The 17793-nt window shown below is 42.9% G+C and overlaps 1 protein-coding gene across 5 annotated transcripts in view; it reads left to right on the forward strand.

Annotated features, from left to right (window-relative positions):
• Positions 1-17793, forward strand: part of RNF213 (ring finger protein 213) — a 99547-nt gene that overhangs the window by 33665 nt on the left and 48089 nt on the right. For 3 of the 5 annotated variants that reach the window (XM_075119165.1, XM_075119166.1, XM_075119163.1), the window contains 16 exons: positions 2315-2583; positions 3616-3834; positions 5174-5372; positions 7168-7223; positions 7499-7652; positions 8353-8505; positions 9562-9660; positions 11082-11204; positions 12025-12211; positions 12926-13099; positions 13321-13479; positions 13819-14408; positions 14903-15068; positions 15776-15993; positions 16564-16704; positions 17310-17471. In XM_075119165.1, coding sequence (XP_074975266.1) covers positions 2315-2583; positions 3616-3834; positions 5174-5372; positions 7168-7223; positions 7499-7652; positions 8353-8505; positions 9562-9660; positions 11082-11204; positions 12025-12211; positions 12926-13099; positions 13321-13479; positions 13819-14408; positions 14903-15068; positions 15776-15993; positions 16564-16704; positions 17310-17471 — 3069 coding nt within the window. The remainder of the gene's footprint in view (positions 1-2314; positions 2584-3615; positions 3835-5173; positions 5373-7167; positions 7224-7498; positions 7653-8352; positions 8506-9561; positions 9661-11081; positions 11205-12024; positions 12212-12925; positions 13100-13320; positions 13480-13818; positions 14409-14902; positions 15069-15775; positions 15994-16563; positions 16705-17309; positions 17472-17793) is intronic. The other 2 variants (XM_048818842.2, XM_075119164.1) reach the window with 2 other exon arrangements.

The raw sequence follows: 17793 nt of genomic DNA on the forward strand, positions 1-17793 counted from the left end.
TATGTCCCTTCTGGAAGGGATGCAGAGATAAAATTTCTAGACACCATTAATGACTGCTTCTTAGAGCAGCTAGTCCTGGAACCCTCAAGGGGAGAGGCAATTCTTGATTTAGTCCTAAGTGGCGCACAGTGTCTGGTCCAAGATCTGACTATAACTGAACCACTTGTAATAGCGAGCACAATGTAATTAAATGTAACATCCTTGTAGGGGGGGAAATACCAAAGAAACCCACGACAGTAGCATTTAACTTCAGAAAGGGGAACTACACAAAAAGGAGGAAGCTAGTTAAATGGAAATGAAAAAGAATAGTCACAAGAGTGAAATGCCTGCAGGCTGGATGGAAACTTTTTAAAAATACCATAATAGAGGCTCAAACTATATGCCTACTCCAAATGAAAAAAACTGTAAGAGGACCAAAAAAATGCCACCATGGCTAAGCAACAAAGTGAAAGAGGTGCTTAGAGACAAAAAGGCATCCTTTAAAAATTAGAAGTCAAATTTTACTGCAGAAAATAGAAAGGAGTATAAACTCGGGCAAGTCAAGTGTAAAAATATAATTAAGCCGGCCAAAAAAGAATTTGAAGAGCACTAGCAAAAGATACTAAGGCCTGATCTATACTACACAGTTAGCTTGACATAAGGCAGCTGACATCAACCTGATTATGTCAGTGTGCACGCTACAGCCTTGTCTTGCTGATGTAAGTGCCCTACTACACCAATGTAACTCCACCTCCATGAGAGGCATAGGGCTTATGTTGGTGTAGTTTGTGTTGACAAGACAGCCAACAGCTGATCTGTCTATTTCACAGCTTCATGTCAGAGCCCAGCTGCCCCCAGCTCCCCACTTCCAGCCAAGCTGCTGCCCAGAAGCTCCCCGCTCAGGGAGCCAAGAAGCCCAGGCAGCCGCTCCCGGTTGGGAGCGGGTAGGTGAGAGCTGGGGGGTGGAGACAGCTGGGCTCCCAGTGGGCAGCTGCGCAGAAGGCTCTCGGCACCCTAGACTGCCCACCTTCAGTTGGTGAGGATGCGCATGACCGTCCGAAGGAGGGTAGTGTGGACATCAGCCACCACAATAATTACTGTGGTGGCTGTAAATTAACCTAACGTAGGTTGACTTAGGGCTGTAGTGTAGACCTGCCCTAATGCAAACAGCAAAGTGTGTGTGTGTTTTTTTTAAGTACATCAGAAGCAGGTGATCCAGTGGTTTTAGTGTATTTGGACCTTCAAGAAGTCTTTGACAAGGTCCCACACCAAAGGCATTTAAGCAAAATAAACAGTCATGGGATAAGAAGGAAGGTCCTCTCACTGATAGTAATTGGTTAAAAATACTAAACACAGGGTAGGAATAAGAACGGCCACACTGGGTCGGACCAAAGCTCCATCTAGCCCAGTGTCCTGTTGGCCAACAGTGGCCAGTGCCAGGTGCCCCAGAGGGAATGAACAGAACAGGGAATCATCAAGTGATCTATCCCCTGTCGCCCATTCCCAGCTTCCAGAAAACAGAGGCTGGGGACACCAGCCCTGCCTATCCTGGCTAATAGCCATTGATGGACCTATCATCTATGAATTTATCTAGTTCTTTTTTGAACCCTGTTATAGTCTTGGCCTTCACAACATCCTCTGACAAGGAGTTCCACAGGTTGATTGTGTGTTGTGTGAAAAAAATACTTCCTTTTGTGTGTTTTTAAACCTGCTGCTGTATAACTGGGTTCAAAAAAGAATTTGATAAGTTCGTGGAGCATAAGTACATTAACGACTATTAGTGAAGATGATTAGGGATGCAGCCCTATGTCTGGGTGTTCCTAAACTTCTGACTGCCAGAACTGGGACTGGAAAACAGGGGATGGATCACTCAATAATTGCCCTGTTCTGTTCATCCTTCGGAAGCATCTGGTGCTGGATACTGTTGAAAGAGAGGATACGGGGCTAGAGGGACCATTGATCTGACCTAGTATGGCCATTCTTCTGCTCTTGGACATAGAAACTTTGAAGTGGTGCCTTTAGGAGCAACAGACTCTGGAAGGTTCTGTTCTGGTGGTGTGGAAGATGGCTTTATCTAACCCATGTCACTTCGTCATCAATCTACAATGGTCAGGCATGAAAATCCAAACATGCCTTTCTAGCGTCATAAGCAGCAATAAACAAACCTTTGCCCTGCAATAAGACAATCATCATTGATACCATTGGATACCGCTCTGATAGCTATCTGAGGAATAGTGGGAAAGAGATAGTGATGACCCCTTTTTAGGGGAAAAAAAAAAAGTTGATCAATGCAGTTGGATTATGTGCCTTTTTAACCCCTTTCCCTTTGTTTTAGGTGAAGGAGTTACTGGTGGACTACTTGAGAAAAGTAGCTCAGCCATTTCTTGATCGGAACAGTGCTAACGCTCCGACCAACGATGTGACAGTGAAGAGCCGGTTGGGACTAGGGCTGATCAGTGTTGTATTGGGTGAACGCTATGGACTTCCAACAAACAAAGAGGATCTGAGTCGAGTATGCAGCCTTCTGTGTTTGGAGCAGAAGCCACAAGAAATCCTACTCCAGGAAATGAATCATAACAAGGCAGTGTTTTCAGTGGTTTCTTAGTAGGTATTTTATTAGTTTTGGGGTGTGTAAGGTGAGGGTGTAGCATTTAGTGGATGTGTGGAATGACTAAACTTATGAAAATACTTTTAAGCAGAGGCAGCCTTTAACTATGTATATTCGTCTTGCACTTTTCTTATCTGGATTGGATGGAACTGAAGTGTGTATCAGTCAGCAAGGTATGCAGAACAGTCATGCTGTGGTATTTTTAATAAAAACAGAAACTAGCTTGCTAATTCCCTCAGAGTTTTTTTAAATCCTCTCATTCATTTGGCGTGGGGCTTTTTTGTGTGTGGAAGATGTTTTGGGGGCTTGAGGAAGTTGGAGAGGGAAGATCTGAGATAGAGTGGCTATATGCACTGATAACCACAATGGCATGCCCAACTCCCAAATCCACCCAGAGTTTGGTTGCAGGCTGGAGGAAATTTGGCACAGACTAAAATCATTTTACAGATGGCCTGAAGATGGTATGGAAGTTTGTTTATTTACCATCTGATTACATTCTCGGGTGCTGTATTCTCCCTCTTCCCATTTCTCAGCATTTGTTGTCTGTGAAAGTCCTTTGATGATTAGTTGAAAGACTCATTTATTTCTTCTTAACTGCCTTCTGCAGAATGGTATACTCAACCACTGTCTTCAGACATTTCCCTCTAAGGAACACGCTTTCCCAGTGCCTTCAAGCTGGCACTTACTGTATGAGATGTTTCAAATAGTTATAGTGATCACAGATGTGTGTAGTAAAACCTTGCCTCTGTTTTTCAGTTGTAATATTGGGACAGGAGGCGTCAGTTTCCACAACTGTAGTCCTATCAGCAGATTTTGTGAAGTGAGAGACAAGGTTACAGCTGCTTTCTAGTCCTTCACTTGTACGCCCCTTCTGAGGAGGTGGTTGCAAGCTGCTGTAATAAAATGTCATTTGTAAATATGTACTTGCTCAGGCAGCACCCCTGAGATTTTTACTTTTGTGCCCAAAACTGTGTGACAAACATATTTACTAGCCATTCCTAACATGGATGATCTCTTATCCATTCTAGCATGAAACAATACTTGAGCCGCTTGTGCCAGAGATGCATCGATGAGCAAGTTGACCAGTGGGTGTGTATCCTCCCTGTTCTGCACTTTTTCACTCCTTCCTTTGACTCTGATGAAGGCATGATGGTGGATAGTCACCTTAAATCTGAAGAGATCTGGGCAGGACTGGAAGGTCTTCTATTCTTTGAGTTCAGGAAGAAACAGGAGGAGTCTTATAAAAAGTGAGTTTTCCAGAGTTACTTAGTTTTTGAAGTGCTTTATAACTGATGATGTCCCCGTTGCTTAAAAGTCTTGGCTGCTTAGCTCAGTTAGCTAAACAATATACTACATCACCGTCGGTGGTTTGGGGTATATGAATACATCTTTTATTCTTATTAATGTTTTAGGCTGAAAGTCCACGAGTGCACCTTACCATATGGGGAATATAGAAGAAGGCAGAGTATCTGCATTGCGTGCATGCATTGAACTGAATGCTGTAAGCTTGGTGACTGTGATATGTAATCGTGCATGTGTGGAGAAATCCCGATTTTTTTCCTAGGTTCTTCTGTCAAGGTTGCTTTAAATCTTATGTGACCGAAACATAACCCATTAGATAGATGTCTTAATTTCTCAAAGGATTTCTTTCTTAGTGCTTAACTCAAGCATCACAAATGTACATTCTTAACAATTTCAGATACTTTTTGATGAGTTCTAATTAAATAAAGAGGCTTAAAAGAAAGAAACGGTGCATGAGTCATTATGACGTGTAAGATGTTGAATGTAGCTGCAGTGCATGCTGGAATTATGTGTTTTCTGGGGTTTTATTAGTGCTGCGAGCAAAAGCATGGTGTCTTACAGTGCGTAGTAGTGTAAAGAGGCTGCTGCTGATGTGAAATCTCCAAGGAAGGGCAGGAGGAGCTGCACTCCATGCTGTCAAGGGGATGAACATGGCACTATCCCTGTTAAATTGAGTGCCATAGTGGTCAATCCAGGCTCTGAGCAGACTTTCCCTGCTCGTCTGAAAAGTTAAATGCTGTTTAAAATGTCTTTCATGTAAACCACTAGTAGCCAGATTCTGTCTCCCCCTCCCTCCTTTGGGCCCTTTATATTGCTCTAGTGCAATAAAGGAGTGAGAAGGGCCCCCAAGGGAATTCCTTGGTGCGGGAGCAATATGGGACTGATATATGCAGCCCAGGGCTGCAGTCCTTTTTCAGCTCCCAGCATAGGGGTGTTCCAAGAGTGGGAGCAGGGAATGGCTGGAGCGTTCTGTGCTCCAGCAGTTCTGGGCTGTGGAGCAGCCCATAAGCATTCAATAAGGCTGCCATAAGTTAGAGCAGTTTCCCAGGGTCCCAGCACAGAATCTGGCTCAAATATAAAAGCACCTATTTTTGGAGAGAGAGAGTGTGTGTGTATGTTTATGAATAGTATGTCCTTTTAATTCTCCCTGACATCAGGTTTGAATACAGATGGCACCAGAGTCCAAAGGAGATGTCTCTTTTTGTTAGTTTTTCCGTGTTCTGTCCCAGTCTTCTGTATAATTCACAGCCCTCCTCCCCCATTTTTCTTTTTCTTTCTGTTCAGCAGGGCCCTACTGCAGCTGATGAAAGGAAAGAAGCACTTGATAGAAGTAGACAGAACACTGGTCAGGTCATGGATCAGCTTGCTGCCTCTGCAGGACTTGGCAGAATTTTTGACTGATTTATCTGTTGAGCTGTTGGACTGCCTTCTAGGAATTTATCACAGGTTGCAGAACACCAAGATTACATTGCACAGTTCGGAGGTTTGTCTTCTGACTATTTTAACCAAGTAATGGTAAAATCAATTGTATCAGTGAGAGTTGGGTGCCTAACCTGTTTAGGAGCTTTTGAAAATCTCACTAGGCAGCTATTTTCAACTTTTGGCACCTAAATATCTTTGAAAATCTGCCCCAACTGCTTTATTGGGAGTCATTTCTGGCTTATATGGACTGGGACATAAAAGGGTTGGAGAACATTATTTTCTTAAAGTATTGAATTTCCCCTCCAGGCCTTATGATTTGAATTGGGTACTGAGAATCTAGCTAGTGTGTGGAACAAATCAATTTTTGATATATTATTCTGCATCTGTCTGAAAAATGTTGACCTGTAGTTCAAATGGATATATGTTGCTCACTGTAAGATTGGTAATTTTTGCATTTGACATGCCACCTTTTGGTGTGTGGTTTTTATTTATTTTTTTATTTTTATTCCATGTCAGTACTGATTACAGTAGATCTGTATTCATATAAAACAGGACAGTGGATAAGCTAGTGTAGAAAACTTACATTTACAGATGTAAATGATGCATTGTTTATGCAAATCTATTTAGCCTTGGCAGAAATCATAATAAGCTGGACCTTCTCTGGAGTTGCAAAATGACTGAGAATATGGCTGCAATTTGTGAATATTAATTTGCAGGATTTTTAAAAATGATTGTTGTAGAAACCAGTGAAGTTAGGGATAGTACCTATGTACAACTTTTCATTTCGTAGTTCTCAGAATGCTTTGCAGGTGGGGAAACTGAGGCACAGAGAGGGGGAAATGATAAAAGTTTCTAAAAACCTGACTTTTGAGGAAAATTTTAAAAACTGAGTATGTTTAGCCTTGAGAAAAGAAGACTGAGGAACAACTTGATGATAGTCTTCCAATATGTCAAGGGCTGTTATAAAGAGGACAGTGCTCAATTATTTTCCATGTCCACTGAAGGTAGGACAAGTAGTTTTGGGCTTAATCTGCAGCAAGGGAGATATGGGTTTGATATTAGGAAAAACTTGCTAACTATAAGGGCAATTGAGCTCTGGAACAGGCTCCCAAGGAGGGCTGTGGAGTCCCTGTCATTGGAACTTTAAAACCAAGTTGGACAGACCCCTGTCAGGGATGGTCTAGGTGTTCTTGGTCCTGCCACAGTGCAAGGGGCTGGACTCGATGACTTCCTGAGGTCCCTCCCAGCCCTACATTTCTATGATTCTATTCTATGAAGTGACTTGTCCAAGGTCAGCCAGCAGGCCAGGGGCAGAACCAGCAATGGAATCAGGTCTCTGCAGTCCCAGTCCAGTGCTCTAACCTCTAGGCCATAATGCCTTGGGGACATTCCTGCCCCTGCTATGTAATTCAGAGGAAAAGATGAAGTTTATTGTCACACATTTGAAAAGGTTAATGAAAACTGCTGAATCTACTTCTTCCTCCTGTTGGATTTACCTTATGGGTGTAATTCAAAAGTCAGGGGCCAACATTTTCAGAAGTGATGATTAATCTTGGGTGGCTCAGTTTTTGTATGCTGAACATGAAAAACCTAAAGGAACCTGGTTTGCAGAAGGTGGATGTTTAGAATGTTCTGAAAACCAGGCCCCTTCAAGGTTTCTGAAATTGGGCACTAGTGATTACTGAAAATCCCACCAGGATTTTTAATGTTACGTATTGTGTCCGTGATAATTTGGATTAAAATTAAGCCCTTAAACCTATATGTTTTCTCTATATTTTCTGCGTTTACAGTTGTCTGGGCCAATTTTAGGACAATTGCTAGTGCTGTGGTTTAATTTTTGTGTCTTGCTTTCCCAGATGATAGAGAAACTTTTAGAAACGCTGTTGCATGTCCTGGATCGTAATCAGCACAGGTAAATGAAAGGCTTCAATACACTCTTCTTAAAGCCTAATTCCCCTTTTGTCTTTGACACTGAACTATGCCTCGCCTGCGAAGTGAGGTTCTATCTGGAACAGGTTAGCTCTCTGACCTAACCGTAAGTTGCCCATAAAACCCCCTGGTTCTTTTGATTTTTTTTTTTTAAAATTCTCGTTCTCTTTTGATAACCTGAAAGGATTTGAAATGTCCTTGTGCTTCAGAAATACTACACTGAGAAATTTGTTTCATTTCTTTATTCTCCTTAATTAGGATGCTGCAAGTGAACTCTTGGAAATCCTGCTTGCATATCTGCCTAAAACTTCATCAGATGATTTGCCTGAGAACAAAAGAGTTAAAATATTACAAGTTACCTGCTACTAATGCTGAGATCATTTCAAGGATTTCTAGATTAGAACCTTTGGATGTGAGTGCTAGATAAATAATAGTATTTGTTGTTTAGAATAGATGTGGGACGGTGACTGTATTTTTATATTGTTTTCTAGAGCTCATTTTGATTGATGTAAATTGTCTCTACTAAAAAAAAGCCCAAAACCTGTAACAAAACTGCTTTCCAGAATGACACACGACCATGTAATTACTTTGATTCTTCTGACCTTTTCAAAATAGTACCTGTTCTTCTGAGATCCAGCTGCATAATTTTGTTTTTGAAGTATAAACTACTGTACTTAGGGTCTAGTTTTATACTTCTGTAGCTTTTTTCTCTAAAATATCACTTTCTGACCTGCCTTGTGATCCATATCACTTCACTATATAGATGTTCATATAGTTTATTTTTATGTCGCTTTTATGAGCCTTGGTTTCATTCTCCCAGTCTAGTTGGGGACATTGCAGAGGTAGTCTCATAGTGTGATTTCCTTTTCACTTTTTCTCCCCATCCCATGCTGTCACCTAAGTTCCGTCAGGCCCAGGAAGGAGACCAGTGAGCACTCTCGAACGTGGATCTTCCAATCCTCCTCTCTCTTGTACTCCACAAGCAACAGGGTTTTGTTGCTTGGGTGGTGCTTTAAAGTGTTATGTTTTAGACCTATAATGCATTATGTTTAAACCAGAGGTATATTGCTCTGCTGCTTAGAATAGTTGTTTTTTTCTTTCCTGTATAACAGGGTTCAAGAGACAAAACCATGCAGAAGATTCCAGTGATAGAAGTGCTCCAAAGAGCTCTGTCAGCCACCAGAAACTGGTTTCGGGAGGTGTTAAAGCAGTACTTACTGCAAGGACATTCATTTGTGACATTCAGGTTTCCTGATGAACTTACGGTTTGTGTTCTTGAATGTAGCACTTTGGTACATCCCTCCCTAGACGACACATTGGGTTACGCTGGTTAGTTACACCAACTTTTTGGTGGGTGCGACTGGTGCATCATTGAGAGGGTATAGAGCAGTGGCATCCAAACTTTTCAGCCTGAGGGCTGAAGGTATGCTTTCAGAAATGTCAAGGGGCACCAATCAGTACCTGGGGCCAGATTCTGTCCTTGGTGCACTCAGTGCTGCTCCAGGAAGCAAAAGCTACCCACAATTAGCCCAGATGGGAATCCCTCTGGCATGAGGGAATTCTCTGGTCACAGAGCCAGTTTGATCTGCTTCCTGCCTCTCCTCAGAAGAGGCGTGTCTGAGGCAGGGAGAAGGAGAAGCTAGACTGTGTTGTGCTCTGGCTATCCTCAGGTGGCTTATGGTGTCTAGGGAACGCTTGTCCGCTGGCACAGGTTAGAGCAGCTCCCCACGCTTCCCTAACCGGAGCTGTGGCAGAGAATTGGGAAGTTGTAACTGGGTGCTGCTTTGGTTTCTCTTCTTCCCCTCTCCTGGGCTGTCCTGAGTGGCTCTGTGGGAGAGGGCAGCCATGCTGGGTGCTCTCTAGCCTCTTTCAAAACTATTCAAGCTCCTATCTTGCTCTCTTGGGGCATCCCACAGCCTTTCAGGTGAACAAACAACAAAGCAACAAGTTACAGCCCCCTGATTTTTTGCCCTTGACAACAGTCAGCTTCAGCTACAGTAGGGAAGGGACAGTAGCTGTTCAGAACACGCCTGGCTCCCACCAGAGCTGTTTCTGCAGCTTCAGGAGAAGTAGGGCTCCCTGCCTCCTCCGTGCTGTGATGAGACTGACTCAGACTCTTACGTTTAAAAATGGTAGGATGCAGCTGAGGGAGCATAGACTCAATTCATAATCAAATATAAACTTTCTTAAGAGTTGCCTTGGAGGGCCACAGGTTGGACATTACTGGTATAGAAGATGAGTGACCTTTTCTAATCACTCTGATTTCTTTCCCGGATTGCTTTTAGTTTTGATTGCACTCTGTATTCATTTTTATTTTTTAGGTATGGAACCAGTTTGTGAGGATAAGCTTTCCTGATGAATGCTTCACTGAGGAGTGGAAGAAAACTTTACTTTCAGTTCTGGAAGGGAGAATTAAACAGGTACCAAGAAACTGGAGATTTCATTCATTACACGTGCGTGTCTCTAAAGCTCAAGGGATAATAGCTAGAACCTATTGAACCAACCCTTGCATATTGCTACTAGAACCTAAATTGACTTAAAACATTCGGCTCTTTGCATTGGCTTGTTCAAATGACTATAACCACTTCTGTTATAAAAAACATTTCTAAAGGGTCTATGAAATTGGGCATAAACTTTTGCTATGTTGTCGTCCTGATCTCTCCTGTATTTCTGCTGTCTCATCTCTAGCAGTGGCTATTAGCTGGTGGTTCAAAGAAAACTGGAAAATTTGGACAGGCTAAATATTTTATTTAGTTCTGTCAAAATGAGGTGTAAAATATTTTTGTATCTACCATTATTATTTATTATTATTGTTGTTTATTATTTTATTTGTGTAATGGTAGCACATAGGAGCCCTGTTGTGCTAGATACTGTAAAGAGCCATACCGGGAGGAAGAGACAGTCCCTGGTCTGAAAAATTTACTATCTAAATCGGTAAGATCACTGTGCTAGGCAGGAAGTGATGGCTGCAGGTTTCTTATACTCGTCATGGCATTCTGAGAGTTCATGGTTAGAAATATTTCTGTTAGTAGTAGTTTAAAAATAAGTTGTAATTACAAGGGACATTTCCAGCCCACCTGTTGACCAACTTGCGTGACTCTGTGTGGACTAGGATGAGCTGGTTCCTGGCTTTAATATTAATTTTAAAACTCCAGAGAATTTACAGTCAGCATTTTGTGTGACTACTGAACACCAAAAGCTGTTCGTTCTTGTAAGCCAACCTTCCCACAAAACTGAAACTTGATTATAATTTTTTGTTTATTCCTGTACTGTTGGGGTCCTGAATGCTACATTTCCATTAAGAGGCTCCTTCCTGCCAGTTTTCAGAAATGTCAAGTTTAATTAAAAATTTTATTTTTAAATTTCTGTTTTTACACGGTGCAGCAGTGGTGTTGTCAGCACGTGAATCTTGTGGGTGCTTCACTGGAAAAAAACAGAGGCATTTTTCTCCCAAGCTCCTAAACGCTTAAAACTCGACAGCTTTATGTGGAACTGATACTTACCCAGAAACCTGCTTTGGAGGGATGGAAACAGATTTAATTATTAAATATCAGTATATAGTGAAAATGGCCAAATATTTCTTTCTCTCTCTCTTCATGCCACACCTCTCCGCTACCTGTCACATCTAGCCAAAAGGAAATAGTGGAGTGCTGGTGGCTGTATTTACTCCTATTGGGAGCAGAGTAAATAAATAATAGAAAATTGACCTTTTCATCTTGTGGGGTTTTTTTTGTTTTTATTATTATTGCCTCAAAATATTCCCCTCCCTCTTCATGTTTTCAGAGGACACAATCTTAAAACATGAAATCAATGAGAAATATTTTCTGTTCTTTCCCAACAGGAACGACCAGTTCGACAAATTGCAGCCTACTGCCATCACCACGACAAATTCGAAACACTGGACCATTCCGTTGGCAAATCTTTTGAAAACTGTGCCATGGAAGCAGTTAATGCTGCATGCCAGGTAATATGCGTTCTCTCAAGTGGGAATCTCAGATACAGGTACACCTAAAAACCTCCTGAACGTATGACCTGCTAGCTGTCAGTGGTGTTGGTTGAGACCTAAATAAAATTGTACATTGAATTGATGTTTGAACAATTGGTTTAGAAAAGCGAAATGTTGAGAAGAAATCAGGAATGTAAGGGGTTAGTATGTGCAAAGGGACCAAGGAAGAAATACTTTTAACACCTTCACTGGTGTTTGCCATCACAGCCTCTTTGCCATCCACTGTGCCAGCCACTTGAAAGGCAACATGCTTGGAACGTAAGTCAGCAAAGAAGGTGCTTTTTATCCAATACATCCAGGGATCTGAGTTACTACAGAGCATTCTTTCCTGGGTTTCTGGCTGGTGAATCTTGCCCATATGCTCAGGGTTTAGCTGATTGCCATATTTGGGGTCGGGAAGGAATTTTCCTCCGGGGCAGATTGGAAGAGGCCCTGGAGGTTTTTCGCCTTCCTCTGTAGCATGGGGTACGGGTCACTTGCTGGAGGATTCTCTGCTCCTTGAAGTCTTTAAACCACAATTTGAGGACTTCAGTAGCTCAGACATAGATGAGAGGCTTTTTGCAGGAGTGGGTGGGTGAGATTCTGTGGCCTGCATTGTGCAGGAGGTCAGACTAGATGATCCTAATGGTCCCTTCTGACCTTAATATCTATGAATCTATATCACCCAGCACCCAGCCCTGGAACCCTACTAAATGACACAGCCCTTTATGAATGTGTAAGGTGGACAAATGCCATTTACTCACATCCTTGTGCATCCCCCATCCCTTTGTGTCTTAAGCAGTCTGAGGGTAATCTGCTTGATCTGGTCTCTTCCTACAACCTGGACAAATTTGGCAAGCTTGTGTCAGCAGTTATCACGAAATCATGGCCAAGCAGCAAGAGTGGGGAACCTATGGATGACTTTGATGAGGTTTTGCATCATCTGCTTGTGTGGTCTGACATCAAGCATATTTTCAACTTCAATGGTACAGTTTTATGTGAAATTTATATTGGAAGACTGTGAAAGAGATGTTCCCACTCTTTCCTCCATGGTACATAGTAACAAATGGAAGGAGGATTGAGATTGAGTTGATATAATAAATCATAATAGTTAGATTGGATGTTGGAGAGCAAAAGTTAATGAACTGTCTAAATTTCATAGGAAAACCCTATATGCGTAACCAGGAAGTATTCTGTGTTAACCCCAGTGCAGTCTTGTCCGGGATTTGTACTGTAAGAGGGAATCACAGGGTCTATGGATAAAGGAAAATCTACTGTAGTTTCGGTTTTCGAAACGTGGATTTGGGGAGGAGATGAAAATTTGAGACCTTATGGTAAATGAGAAACGGACAAGACAGTTGCTTCAGGTATTGAAGTGGGGCTTTTTTGTTTTTCCCCGGGGATGGCATCCTAGGAATGGGGGTTGGATTTTTGCACTGTGCTGTCTGTCAGTGGACGATGTATCAAGATGTCTCAGTTTAGATCATGGGTATTTGTGGGTGACTAATGAATGATGTATATCGTTAGTATGGTGGTACTGGTGCAACACAACAAGATTACAGACTTTACAGTTAGGTCATGGTGAAAAGAAGAGCCATAAAGTGTGTTTCTTTTCCATATAGCAATAGTTGCCTCCAAAAGCCCAGAACTAGGAAGGAGGAGGAAAGATTCAGGATTTAAATCCTTTGTTTCTCTGATAGGAACAGATGGGAAGATCCTGGAACAACTTACTGATGCTGCTAAGAAGTTAACGGCTGTGGCTGACTCTGTGTTCACAAATGTTGCTGAAAACCTCCTGAATGGAAGTATCCTAGTAAAACGTTTGGAGCTTATTATAAAGCGCCAGAAACAGTTTATTTGCATATGGGAATTACGTAAGTGTGCATGCCTGTGTGTTTAAAGGGGGATGGGCTCTAGGCCTACTCTGATAATTCTGGAGGGTGTTTTTATATGGTGCTCCCAGCTCCATGTTTTTCATTACTGATGTGCAGCAGCATCACCTCCTGAAGTGTATCATTTTTGGAGGAGATGAGTACTCTTCTTCTGCCCCACAGTATGGGGTTTTCTTGGTGATTATTGACAATTTTCATTTCAGAGCATAAGCATCTCTCATCCCAAGAGAAAAAGCAGCAGCAGAATGATCTGGAAAAAGTTCTAGTGTGGAGAAGGGAAGAAATAGTCTCTCTAAAGAGAGAGAGAAATTGGGTAGGAACTCTTCTGGACATGTGCAGGAAGGTGCAGGCATTTATAAAAGGTATGTTCTTTTGGGGACCACTTTGAAGTGAGATCTTTGAGGGTTTCCAGCAGAGATGATTTTGTCCAGTAATTACTGGATTGGACAAAAAGTGGGGAATGAGACGAGCAACAATTAGGGAGAGGAGGCTGAAAAAAGTCAGTGAAGAAACTTGCAATAGGAAGAGCAGGAGAAGAAGTGTTTTGTGTACTTCATGTTACTAAGGGATTGATACGTCTAGGGATCTAAGAGGTTGATGTTTTGTGGTACTGAATCATTCAGTGTCTGGTCAAGAGAGCTGGAATATGAGAATAGGGTAAAAGAAATTGCAAACTGATGTTTGACTTTCTTTGTTTAAAGTGGATATTGTTGAAGTTGAGGAGAAGTATCACGAAAATCTGGACACAAAAGAACTGTCTGAAGTTGTGGATGTGAGAGAGCTGAACTTTCCCATGGAGGGCACCCAAGAAACATATTACAACCTGAGCCCAGAGTTGAAGAAGGTGGCTGAGATGATGCACAGATACAAGGACAGTCACATCTTCCAGCTCTGCTGGGAGAGGGCAGCCCAAATGATGATGGAGGAATATGAGGATTCGGAAGGGCAGATTATTCCTATATTGAATCTTCATGATAAATTATTCTCTCCTTGTTACCATGAATATAAAAGACTGTATAATGAGCTGAAATCCGGAAAGCTCACGTTTGCTGAGGTAGACGCTATATTCAACGATTTTACAAGCCATTATGAGCAGATCAGCACTGACCTTCAGATCATGTGCAAGCTTGACCCAGTAGACAACAGAGCATGGATAGGACAACGGCTTCAGCAAATCCAGCAGTACCATGAACTGCACTTAGCTTTCGACTCTGCTAAGGTCATTGCCAAGGTCAAAGAGGGCTTAAACCTCTCCGGTGACTTCAGAATCCTACAGATGTTATTGAACTTTGTGAGTATTTCACTTTAAACCAACCACTGTTCAGACACTGCTTAGGAAGACATTGTAAATCTGAACCCCGTTGTAAGTCTTTCTCTGTTTGGCAGGTATAATGTTTGGCTCCGAACAGCTTTACTGAGGCCAGGCACTGTGCAGTCTCCTTTAAAATAATAATAATAATTAATAATATGCTTTGCATAGATCTCAAAGCACTTTACAAAGGTGACTAAGCATTACTATCCCATTTACAGATCAGGTAGGTGAGGTGCACAGAGGTGAAATGACTTACTCAGAGTAGCACAGGGGTTCAGTGGCAGAGTAACTCGGGTCTGTGGACTCCCAGCCCTGAGTTCCATCCGCTAGACCATAGCTGCCACATGCTGATTAATATCTGATGCTTCTGTTTCAGGTGTGGGAGAGGGGTTCCTCCTTCATTCCCCCACCAGGAGGAAGTTTTATTGACCATTATTAAATTGTGGATTCTTTTTGATCCATATGCTTTGCAGACGGAAAGTTTTGAATCCTTTAAGAAAGAAAAATTGGACTCCATCAGCTCCGCTCTGATGCGTGCTAAGGAACGGCTGCAGGGGATCACAGAGCCCCGTCGTAGGTGCCTTGAGGAACTCGCACTCAGGAAGGACTTCATCAACTGGGTCAAAGAGGCTCTGGAAGGTAAAATAAATGTCCTCCTCCTGTTTGCTTTTGGGAATTGGGCAGGCAAAGGCACAAGTGATGGAGGGGTGATGCCATCTTCTCGGGATCTGAGGAGGTCCTGACCCATCTGATAACCATATTAAGCTGAGGTAGAACTGACCTATCTCATACGGAGCTTCCCTTATGTATGTGGATTTGAAAAGTTCTGGGCAGTGGCCCCCAGAAGATAGAATACACTTTGATACTATTGGAAGGATTTGACAAATGCTGGTACACTGTCTGACACCTGCTGGTTGATGCCATTGCTAGCTATCAGAGATTGCAATGCTGATACACTCAGTGCAGGTTGCTTATTAATTGAGAGAACAAAGACCATCGCTCTTATTTAACAATTACAGGAGTGGCCTCACTAATTCTCTATCCGTCAGGCCAAGTACTTACCCTTTCCCTCCCCATAAGTAGAGAGTTCTGTTTCCTTCCCTGCTGTTGCTCCCCTCCACAGTTTACTCCTGTTAGAAAAGAAAGGACCAAGGATGTGGGTAATGCGGAAGGATCATCCAGTGAAGCTATCGGGAGTGAGAGCTTGCAGCAGAAAGCGGAGAGGTCTGCACTGAGATGCTTCTAGGGGATGATTTTATAGACTCCGTGGCTTAAGCATGCTGGCATCTTGTTGCAGAACGAGATGAAACAAAATAGCGTTGAACCCCATTGTCCATTTCCCTAAGATATCAATGAGCTGAAGGTGTTTGTGGACCTGGCCTCCATCTCAGCGGGGGAGAATGACATGGATGTGGATCGCGTGGCTTGTTTCCATGATGCTGTGCTAGGCTACTCCTCCCTGCTGTATGAGCTGAAGCGGGAGTCGGGGTTTGAGGAGTTCATGCAGTGCTTGAAGAAGTTGTGGAAAGCCCTGGAAAGTGATGAGAACCTACCCAAGAAACTGGTAAATCTCGCAGTAGTGATCCCTCAGTTCATCTTGTTACCCTCCAGTTTTATAATACAGCTGGGGGATTGACGTACAGGCTGGCATTCCTACGGGCAGTATATGAGAATGTAGATGCAGCTCTTTTAAATACCTGTTATGTTTCTCATTTTAATTAACTGAAGCAAAGTGATCCTGAGCCTAAGCTGCTGCTGTATGCTAATTCATCCCTGTGTACCTATGTACAACAAGAGGCTTTAGAGCAGTGCAGGCTCTTACCTACCATATGAGCTGCGGTTGATAAGACTTGATATTCTTTGGGGTGTAATATAGTCAGACCCCTTAGCAGTCTGCTCATTGTATGTCCCGGGATGTCAACTTTTAAAAGCTCTGGCACCCTGCATGTTACTGGGGGATTATTCCATGACTGACAACAACTCCCTTCTCCTCCTTCGCCCTTGCTGGCAACTCTGTCAGTCATGACCTCTGTTGGACATGCCAGTGTTTAGGATGATCTCACTGTGTGAACTGGCAGACAAAGTGAAGTAGTGAATTGGAGTAATCTGAGTTACTTCCCTCTTCTCCCTGTAGTGTGATTCTGCTCGACACCTGGAATGGTTAAAAACAGTGAAAGAGAGCCATGGATCCGTGGAACTGTCATCTTTATCGCTAGCAACTACAATCAACAGCAAAGGAATATACGTCATCAGAGCACCGCCAGAGGGTCAGAAGGTGGGACTTCGCTCACCTGCCTGCAGGGTGCACTGTCCCGGTGTTCAAAGCCTTTTTGCCCCATCCGTCTGTCTGTCCATCTATCCTGACTGGCTAGCTTTACAGTGCAGCAGCTAGCAAAGAGCACTAATCCTGCAAAAAGAGTCCAGCTGTCTGGAACAGTATTGAAAGAGGTTTTGTCTTGTCTCCAATGCCACTTAAACTATTTTTGGTGCCAGTTCAGAGAGACCTATTGTGGTAAAACTGTTTCCAGCAATAGCTCAATTCCATCGTGTAGCAAAGGTTATTGTGTGACAGTAGAAGCAGCAGACAGATCATGTGGGGAGGCTAAAGGCTTTTCCTATCGAGTCCACCCTGTGCTGACAGATTTCTGCTACTGTCCTAAGCTGCTGATCTCTAATTAACACCTGATGCTTTGTTTCCTAGGTAATTGTAGCTCTCTCACCCCCTTGTCCAGCCTCTCTTAGCGTGTAGCACTGCCCTCTGTGTTCCTAGTTACAGGTGGCAAGACAGGAAAGCTCTCCACAGCTGTCTATGAGCATTGTATAAACCAGTGAAGATGAAAATAAAATGTGTTTGCACTAATGATTCGTATTCACTGGCAGGTTTCTCTGGACACTGTCCTGTTCCTCAGCCTCCCGGAGAGCCATGGTGACAGTGAAGAGATGCGACAATACTCCCTGGAGGAGCTCCGGGAGCTGCTGAACAAGCTGATGCTGATGTCAGGAAAGGGAGACCAGGGCATGGAAGTGGAGAAATTTTCTGAGGTCAGGTTTCAATAGCTACTTTCCATGTTCAAGGTGTTTCCTGCTCTCCTGGGGCTGGAGGTTAGACTGGAACCTTACCATGTCAGTTTTTAAACAGTCAATTAACATTAAAAGTTGCAGAGGTGGGACTGACTGCTTCAGGGATTGATAACGGGATACGAAGCCTTTGTCCTCCTCCTTTTCTCCTATTTGAATGTGGACCAGGTTGGTGTTTGAACCAGAGGTGTTATCCCCCGTTCTCCAGCCTGTGTGGAGTGAGTTGGCAGGTCTCATTCCAACCTGTAGCAGATAGCTGTCCACATAACACCTGATCCCCTTGTTG

The sequence above is a fragment of the Caretta caretta genome, chromosome 14 (assembly GCF_965140235.1).
Source record: "Caretta caretta isolate rCarCar2 chromosome 14, rCarCar1.hap1, whole genome shotgun sequence".
In the NCBI taxonomy this organism is placed as follows: Eukaryota; Metazoa; Chordata; order Testudines; family Cheloniidae; genus Caretta; species Caretta caretta.